Here is a 9529-nt window from a genome sequence, read left to right on the forward strand (position 1 = left end):
ATAGTTTAGGTTGTGTTATTTATGAAAATATTGTGATAAGAAAATCATTAATATTTTCCAATCTTTTTTTAATTCGGAACAAGTTTGCTATATCCCATAGCAGTTATTATCCTTTATAATTCATTAATTAGAATGTATTTGACATTTTGAATATCAGTGACATGTAAACTTTTGAAGAAGTATATTTTGAGATTGATGTTTTGAAAAATTTTATGACCGAGTTTACTGTGTAGCATTGCTTCTCAGATTATCATGCTGGTAGATGCTTTTAGCAAAAGGCCAGAAAAAAAGGGGGTTGTTGTAAAGTCGGTTTACAGACGATAATTTTAAGTGATAACGTCATAAGAAAACATTGACGAAAAATTGCATATTTTTTAATTTTCAAATATTATTTACAGATTTTGCAAATTTAATTTAAATAATTTGTTTAAATATGATTATAAACAATTAGTTAAAAAAAACCGCCTTAACCTGTTTGATATTATAGAAGATTTTCTCGCACGGTGGTCGGCCGGTTCTTGCACGCTCGGCTCAGGCGGAACGTGACAATTTTTTGTGCGTGCAGCCGGCGTTCCATCGATTTATAAGACGTTATCACGTCAAAAAAAAATATTTTATCCAAAGTCTTGTTCCATGAGTCATTGACTCGCATGTGTTCGAACTGATTCAAGCTTCTCGACAATCTTTCAGCTGCAGGTGACGGACGGGGTTAACGAACGCAGGACTCAGTTGACACTGGTTAGTGCCACTTTACCTACAAGCATACCAGAAATTCTCGGGGACCTGATTGTGGTGAGTTGGCAACAGTTGAATTGCAACAGTGATGAGAATAACATTGAAACCTTTGGACAAACTAAATATGGCTTGTCTCGTAAAAATAAAAATTACACATTTTTGACATATTCATGTGAGGCATTTATTTATCTGTCCTTTTAACACAAATTATTCCACTACATAGTTCAGTACCATATTTAACCTAAAATGAAGCAAGGATTTTTAATTTGTAAATTATTTTATTAGCAAATTCTCATATCTATTCACGAATATTTACAGATTTTTAGTTATTTAAGTTTTTATTTAATCATAAAACAAATAGGTGTGAATGCACAATAACAATGATATGGTACATTTTGTCAGATATTTTGGTAAACTATATTGTATTCAATGCTACAAATTATTGTATGCTCTACCCAAAATTATGGTATATGACGGCAGATTACCTATTACAGTAGCGGTGAAACGGCAGTTGGAGGCAGAAATGATGTGTTTGTCTTGTTTCAGACAACTAGCATTTGAAAAATTATACATCTCATATGTTCACTTTTTTTTTTTTTAACTTTATAACAAATATTTGTTATTAAAACCTGTTATATAAGCAAGGAGACATTTTTAATGTGGTTCAAAATGAACTCTCGTAGCTGGTTTACCGGCAGAAGCTGCCTTCAATCTATCTATTCATTCATTGGCTGTACCGGCTACGCATTGCTGTCACTCAGTCTGGTTAAATGGAAAAGAAAGAGAAGAGGAAAGCACACAATATTTTGGTAATTTGTTTGAAGTATGTAGTTACACATATACAAAGCATCTCTCAATATGTCCCTCTATAAATCTCACCATATCTCCTATGTACTATGGTTCTATCTATATTTCAATCTGCTCATCTATCTCTATATCTGTATATCTCTCTATATATCTATATCTTCCTATCGTATCTATATTTGTATCGTTTAAAAACAGAAGGCGAACACACAAACATTCACACATATATTTATCTATCTTTTTACCTGTCACAGGTACGTATATAAAAAAAACGTGTGCGTATTCGAATGCAACGCTGCATCGAAATTTCAAATCAGTCGGCGAAGAACTATCGTGAGATTTTAAGATTTTGAACGAAGGAACATTCACGTTTTTTTGTTTACGTTGCATCGAGTCAACTGGCTGGTTTGATTCGTGGAACCCTCCCCCAGCCGGAGTCCCTGGAGAGGGTGACGACGGGCCGGCTGCACCGCATCATGCCCCACGTGCCGCAGAGGTTTGTGCGCCTCGGGCTGTCCCAGAGACCCGCGGAGCTGCTGCGGCTGGCGAGGGCCGACTTCGAGAACAAAGTCCCGGTGATCGTGTTCAGGTGAGCTACCTTCCGTGGGGCGCGTCCGGTGCGAAGCTTTCCCCATTCGTGAACGCCAAACAACAAAGATGTCTCGTCAATGCTGACTCATTAAATTTCCGTTGTATTATGTTAAAATCCCCCCCCCCCGAATTAATTGTTTCGAACTGGTTTTGAAATGTCTAGACGGTGGAACTGTGTGATCTGAAGTCTGAACCCATATCCTTGAAATGTAAGTTCATCGTGTTAACCATGAACAAGCCATCTCTCACTGTTTCTAGTAAAATAAATTGGGTAGTAACCACTAAAGAAGAAGAAAAAAAACAAAAACAAGGAATCTAGTTAGCTAATTTTTTTTTTAATTTTAAAAAATAAAGGATAGTATCAGAATCACCCATATGCTGACAGTTATTTCTACAAAGAGACAGAAAAAAAATATTTGAGCAGCTTGAGGCAAATGGTCCCACCGGCTAGAAGTATTAGTACCGTAATGTATGGGATTTTTGTATTTGCAACCAGCATGCGTAGCGTGCCTTGCAACTTGCACACATACTGGTAAGCGACAAAAAAAAAAAAAAAAATATTAAGATTGGAAGCGTTTCCAAATTTGATTCATGAAAGGTGGCGATTCAAACCCTTTTCACCTCTGTGCTGCTTCTGATGGTGTCCCACAGGCTATCTGGATAGAATGAAACACTCGGTTAAACAAAAGTTCCCAGTCACAGGCAAACCAGTTCAAACACCCCCAAGTCTACATCTAGGAGCCATTGGAAAATTTAGAATTCATAAAGAATAATTTGATGTACGATTCAATATTTCAAATCAAACAATTTTTCGAATTATTCAATGCTAGTAGATACAGTAAGTAAGACTCATTCACAAAAAATGTTAAATGAAAACAGTTTAACATTAATCAAACCAAAAAGATTTACCGTGTTTTATCACAGAATTGTCGCACGCGCGTAATCGTCGCAACCATATTTTTGGCTGTCAAAATTGGGTTAAAAAAACTTCTCGCGTAAACGTCGCATGATGTTTTTGGTCCCGCTAGTAGATGCCGAACGCTTTGTGTAGGTATCTTTTCCATATAAAACAATGTATTTTAAAGTATAAATCTAATATTTATTCGTTCATTACCACTTACTTAATAAATTAACGGAATAATACGACGTTGTTTGGCGTGTAAATTTTCTTACAAAGACGTTTTGAAAAGTTATTTCCTTTATCTGATCGTCTGCGGCGCCGCGGTGTAGGTATAATATAAAATTTAATTTCGGTCATTACCACTTATTTATTTAATTAGTAATTAACGGAAATACAAAGTTGTTTGACGTGTAAATGTTCTTTTAAAGACGTTTTTAAACTGTATTTCCTTTATCTGATTGTCTGCGTTACCGCGGCGTACCGCTTATAAAAATGTAGCCAGCGCATCATTCATGTTTGGTTATGTTGCTTCCCGTATAGAGCGCGCGCACGTAGTTGAATATCGATATCTCGCCGATTGGATCTAACGCGCGCGCTCTCTGTCAGGTGCCGAGTTAACTACATTTGATAGCCCGCATTCTTTCGTGGCAAGTGTGTACACTAAGACACGTTAGTTCACGCATTCGCGTTAGAGTTTTGGTTTTTCTATTTAAAGTTGAAGAAAGGTTTTTGTATAAGGAATTATTAATATAGATTGTTTGGCGTGCTCTTGTATACTCCGCCTTTTTTTAAATAAACGTACTTTCCATGAACGGGATTTGTTTTTATGAATAACTTTACCTAACAAAAAAAATTTTTCCACACAATGGTCGCACCCCTACTTTTCAAACTTGATTTTAGAATAAAATCTGCGACGAGTATGCGAGAAAACACGGTAACTATAAATTTTGATTGGTTTTCTGTAAATATTATGTACAGTGAAACTCCGTATTTGTGTCCTCGGTATTTATGTCCTCCCCGCGATTAACTACCCTTTTTTTTAGGTCCCATTTACGTATCATTAAATGCAGTGGAATACTTTCCTTCAAATTACATGTCGCGGAAATTACATTCTGCCCACTGTCTGTGTCCAGTGGCGTATCCAGGATTTGTGTATGGGGGGTGTTAAGAAGCATGGCCCCCCCCCCCCCCTCCCCGTATTAAAGCGGGGGTCCGGGGGGTCCTCCTCCTCCCCCCCCCCCCCCCGGGAAAATTTAGATTTTAAGGTGTAAAATAGTGCTAATTTAGCAGTTTTCGGTTCTTAAATTTAAATATTGTAATGGTAAAAATTTTATTAATTTTAATATGAAATTTGTTTGAGTGATGAATAAGAAATTAATTAAAGATTTGGTGCTAAAAGGGGGAGGGGGAGGGTTGAACCCCTAAAACCCCCCCCCCCCTTTGTGTCACACTGTGGCCAACCCCCCTTATACCGGGGTAGTTGAACACGTCCGCACCCGCCACGCCAGTCCCGTGTACGCGTCTCTACCGACATATTGATAATGGAAGTGTAGTAAAATTAACTTAAATAGACGCGCATGGACTGGCTTAAAATTTGACCAGTGCGCAAAAGCAATCATTAACGTACTAAATTGACCGACAGCCCTGCTAAACTTATTGTGATAGTTAACATATATATAATGAATTACCAGAAATAAAATGACCAGCATTAAGTACGGTAAAAAAGGAAAGCAACCTATAAATCCAATTTGTGATACCATTTCAATTGCTATAATTAAATTTAATGTACGTTGGTGACATTCGCATACAAACACTCTTACACTATACTTAAAATAAACCAAAGTCCCATAAAGTCTATTACGGAGGAGGGGAGGGTGGATAAACGAAATAGTGACGTCTAGATAGTTCTACCAGTAATTTCCATCGCCGCACTCTGTTTTAAACACGTCGCCCGCAAGTCAAACCAGCGGAGCCAAAAGTTACAAATCCAGTTCTCGCACTTACTTGTTCTAGAGGCATACCTCTGTAGTCGGTGTGCACCGGGGTCGGATGTAAACCCCGCTCACCTTGTAGCGCCTGTAGCATCGCGCTACATTGATGACCAGTGCACTAGGCCCACGATATCGCATTCTCATACACCACGACTGGTGTTACTTCGCCGATGGTGTCGTGGCATTACCGTCATCTTCAATATTAATCACGTAATGTCACACTCGTAGCTCATCGCTGAAAAGCCAATTGTCGTCTCTGCCGGATAGTTCCGCGGCGCGCGGTTAACACACACTAACTGTCAAAAACAGCTGGCCGCCGCCTCCCCTTCTCACGTCAGCTGACGTCACCCCCCTCCTGTACTGCCCCCCCCCCCCCCTCACTCCGCTCGATCGTTCTGGTTATTTCTAGCGGTTGCCACTACCGAATAAGAATAATAAGCGTACAACAAAACAACAAATAAATAATTTACATACACCATTAACTAGTATAATACTATAAATAATGTTATAAAACAATTTACTCATCTTAAAACTACCTTTACGCACCATAAAAGTTATAATAAAAATCAAGACGACTGAGGCCGCCACAAATGGCCTCAACACGTACAATGTATATTCTAGAGATTGCTGTACCAGATGGTTTTTCCTAGTCGTCTCGATTGAGCGGAAGTTCTTGTTGCGTGCAGCAACAAGTCGGCGACGAGCGACTGGGTGTCGATGTTCCTCAACGAGAACGGCGTGGACTGCGTCAACCTCAACAAGGACATGCCGCTCGCGCTCCGCAAGGGCGTCTTCGAGAAGTTCCAGCGCGGCGAGGCGAACGTCATCTCGTGCACGGACATCGGCTCCAGGGGCCTGGACACCGTGCGCGTGCGTGCTTGTTGTCGTTGTTGTTGTTGTTGTTGTTGTCGTTGTCGTTGTTTGTCCCGACAACCCACTCACAAATATGAGACGGTCCCGCCGCACAATTAAAGTATGAATATAGTTGGTAGTTCGCCAGTCACAAGGTGGCGTCCCAATGTACGTGTTCAGCTGCGGCGAAAGGAAAAATATCCATTTGTGCACATAATATTGTCCATGTTTACTATTGTATCCCGAAATAAGTAAATATGTGTAGATATAGTAGCGACGTGGAAAATAAATGGCGAAGATGGTCGGTTGCTTTAATGTAATAATTATTCTATTGTTCTTCGCCGCTTTGTTTATAACCTACGACGTCGCACGGATTCCTCGCCGCGTGTTACGTGAGTAGGCCTACTGCCGAAATACCTTTTTCCCCTGAATTGCTTCTGAGCTTATTAAAACTCGTTTTGGGTTTAATTATAACGTAAAGTAACGTGATATTTAATATAGAGAGGGCGGGCAAGGGTCATGTTGTTGTTGTTGTTGTTGTTGTTGTAATTTGTCTTGTCGACAGCAGGGTCTAAGAAACAGTAACCCACAACACAGGCCAGGGATATTGTGGAAGTTATCCTGCTTTAGCCATGTAGGCTGATTTAAACCACAATGGTTTAAATTTAAACCAAGTAGTTTTTATTAAACAAAAATTATTTTTTAAATGAAAATGAAAACAAAAAATTTGTTCATTAATGTATCTTTTGATTTACTTAATACAAAAAAATTACGTACTAATTGAGATCTTATCATTTAAAACTATCTGAATAAGTTTTAAATTAAAACCCAACTAAATTCTCCTCTGAAATTAAATTAGTTGGTGAATTGTATCCATAGTGTAAAAAAATAAAAAAAGGAAATAAAAAAAATTTGTTATTTAATAAAACTTCATATTCTGTGGGAAATCCCCATTCCGTGGGGAAAAACCCATCCTATGGAGAATGCTCTTCTTGTGGGGAAATGACCTCTCTGTGGTTAAGTCTCAGTCAGATGTGCAGATCTGCTGGACTTCAGTTCTTGGGTGTTATAACTTTTCTGATTCGACATGATTGGCAGAAAGTGGGATGTTGTGTGTAGCTTTAATTTGAACATGCGGAGGACCAAAATAATTAACGAAATAAAAAAAAAATATCTGGTGTGGACATTAAAAAAACTGGTTTAAACAAGGAAAAAAAAAAAGATTGTAATAACTACGGGCAAGATTATGTGTTGAAGTGTGATAAAACTGAAATATCACTGAAAAAAAATTTGTAGATACACCATAACACACCAAAATGCAAATAACATCATAAAATTAATCTGCATTTTTTTATCAATAATTAATTCACAATACTGACAATACATAATCTTTTAATATATTAAATTACTTAAAGCAATTTATTTAGCATGCAATTTAACTGACCAAAATGTACGTATTGAATAAATTAAAAAAAAATATATATATTTTTTTTTTTTTGAGCTTTTAAGTGTTTAGTAACTCATTCGAAATCAAGATATTGGCACGTGCTTCGCTGAAGACATTTTTATGCTACATCCGCACACTTGGATGATCTCTGCTGAGAAGAGCTGATTCTCATGTTTCAGGTTAAGCACGTTATCAACTACGAATTCCCCCTCTACATGGCGGACTACATCCACCGTTGCGGCAGAACTGGTCGTGTTGGCAGCTTGGAAGGCTGCCACGTGACCAACTTCGTATCCGGCAAGCTGGACGTCAAACTTGTGCAGGCGATCGAGGTAAAAAAACTTGTCATCTGCCGACGGAAACGTCACCTGCCCTATCGAATTGAGCATCGACATTACGAGGTTTTTGGTCCCAGACTGTAAACACAAAATAGCCAGCAGGAATCTCAATAAAGTAGTGAAAAATCCTGTGCATATTTTTCGCAGTAGTAGTGCTTCCACCATTTTGGTTATTAAATTGATGGGATGACAGAATTGAATCCCCTTGGAAAGGGTACCTTTCATACTTTTGGTGGCGGTAGTGTAGCTGGGTAGAAACTGGAAAGTTACCCTTTCCTATTTCTTAAAATGCATATTATTTTCTGCTTTAAAATCGTGAAAGTTATCCCCTCCAACCCAACTCAACATTTCCGAGGGGATACCTTTCCAGTCCATATTTGCATTAGAACAGAATCACTTTAAGAAAACGGAAAGGGTACCTTTCCAATTTCTACCCAGCTACACTAATGCCACAAAAAAGTATAAAAGATACCCTTTCCAAGGGGATACAATTCAGCCTCCCCAAATTGATAACCTAAAGCCAATCACTGTTTAATGCACTGTTCTTGGTAACTGTAGGAGAAAGAGCGAAAAAGGTAAAAGAAAGAGAGAAAGAGAGGGCGAGTGAATGAATGAACCCAAACAGTCTACACCAGTTTACTAATCTTTGGCACCAAAACAACCCTGGGGTTCCGATGTTGGAAACTTGTGGGGTAAAAGTGTTTTGTCTTGTTTCAGAACATACATCCCACTGTTGATTTACCTTGGTGATATAGTCATGCCTGGGCATAAATTATTGATACAGTAGTTATGCCGACTCCCCCGATCCGTCACAAAATCCCGACTACTGCCCAGCATGAGAAAGACTATAAGCTAGGTAAAAGGTTATATCGTGAACTGTGGTAAAACTAAATAACACAGCAAAACAAGCCAATGCAGCATGTAACACTGAAACACAAGTTAATGCACCTTTTTAGCTTCAAAATGTTACCAACAACATGAAATCTTATCAGCAGTTTGACGAAACTTGACTCTAATTACAAAAAAAAAGTAATTTATTAAGAATGAATTCTGTGCCAAAATGTATGAACTAAAAGGATTTGGGGGGGGGGGGGGGGACATTATTTTATGTTAAATTTTTTTTTGCACATGATTAGTAGAGACCTGCAAAATTCACGGTTTCGATGGCCTTCAGGATAGACTGCACATACCCCTGTACACTCAGGCAAAAAACGCAAGTTCATTGGCTGCCGACTTGTGAGTCGTCTCAGCTGGTTTGTCTGCGATTCGATCCTCCTTTGGTTGAGGGGTTTATAACTGGTTTGAGATTCGTCCAGATGAACGGTAAGCCAATAGCAAAATTATCCAAGAGGTATATGTGTTTGAATTCTAGCCTATCACCGAATGAATCCGCAAATATTGCAGGTCTCTAGTGATGAGTGTTGGTTGGTTGTTTGCAGCTGGCTGCCCGGACCACGGACGCTCTGCCCAACGTGAATGCCAACATCTCCCGTGTGATCGGGTTCCGGGCGCTGAAGGCGGTCCGCCAGAGAGGAGAGATGACCGAGTAGTTCCTGGATATAGTTTTATTTTTTATATACATATAATTTCAAAGTACACAATAAAAAGATTGGAAACTTATTATTTTTTTATCATGCTACACGTGTCCTTAAATTGCGCTGCCTTAAAAAGTACATCCTGCTATTTACCCTTTCGAAATGTAAATCAATACAAAGCTAGAAATGAAAGACACGCAGTAAATCGTGGATATTTTTAAAATTTAAAATATACATTTTTTCTTTCATACAGTACCAATCAGTAGTATCTTGGGTTAGCACGAAAAGTGAATCATATTTGTGCTGTGTGTAGCAACACGAAAGTGATGCATATT

At 38.6% G+C, this 9529-nt stretch overlaps 1 protein-coding gene across 6 annotated transcripts in view; it reads left to right on the forward strand.

Moving 5' to 3' along the window:
- LOC134541289 (probable ATP-dependent RNA helicase DDX28) overlaps nucleotides 1-9279 on the forward strand; it is a 111950-nt gene extending 102671 nt beyond the window's left edge. For 4 of the 6 annotated variants that reach the window (XM_063384603.1, XM_063384605.1, XM_063384602.1 and 1 more), the window contains exons 9-13: nucleotides 691-792; nucleotides 1971-2128; nucleotides 5709-5892; nucleotides 7501-7653; nucleotides 9099-9279. In XM_063384603.1, coding sequence (XP_063240673.1) covers nucleotides 691-792; nucleotides 1971-2128; nucleotides 5709-5892; nucleotides 7501-7653; nucleotides 9099-9209 — 708 coding nt within the window. In that variant the 3' untranslated portion in view covers nucleotides 9210-9279. The remainder of the gene's footprint in view (nucleotides 1-690; nucleotides 793-1970; nucleotides 2129-5708; nucleotides 5893-7500; nucleotides 7654-9098) is intronic. The other 2 variants (XM_063384607.1, XM_063384606.1) reach the window with 1 other exon arrangement.
- Nucleotides 9280-9529: the final 250 nt, after the last annotated feature.

Source organism: Bacillus rossius, chromosome 18 (assembly GCF_032445375.1).
Source record: "Bacillus rossius redtenbacheri isolate Brsri chromosome 18, Brsri_v3, whole genome shotgun sequence".
Classification (NCBI taxonomy): Eukaryota; Metazoa; Arthropoda; class Insecta; order Phasmatodea; family Bacillidae; genus Bacillus; species Bacillus rossius.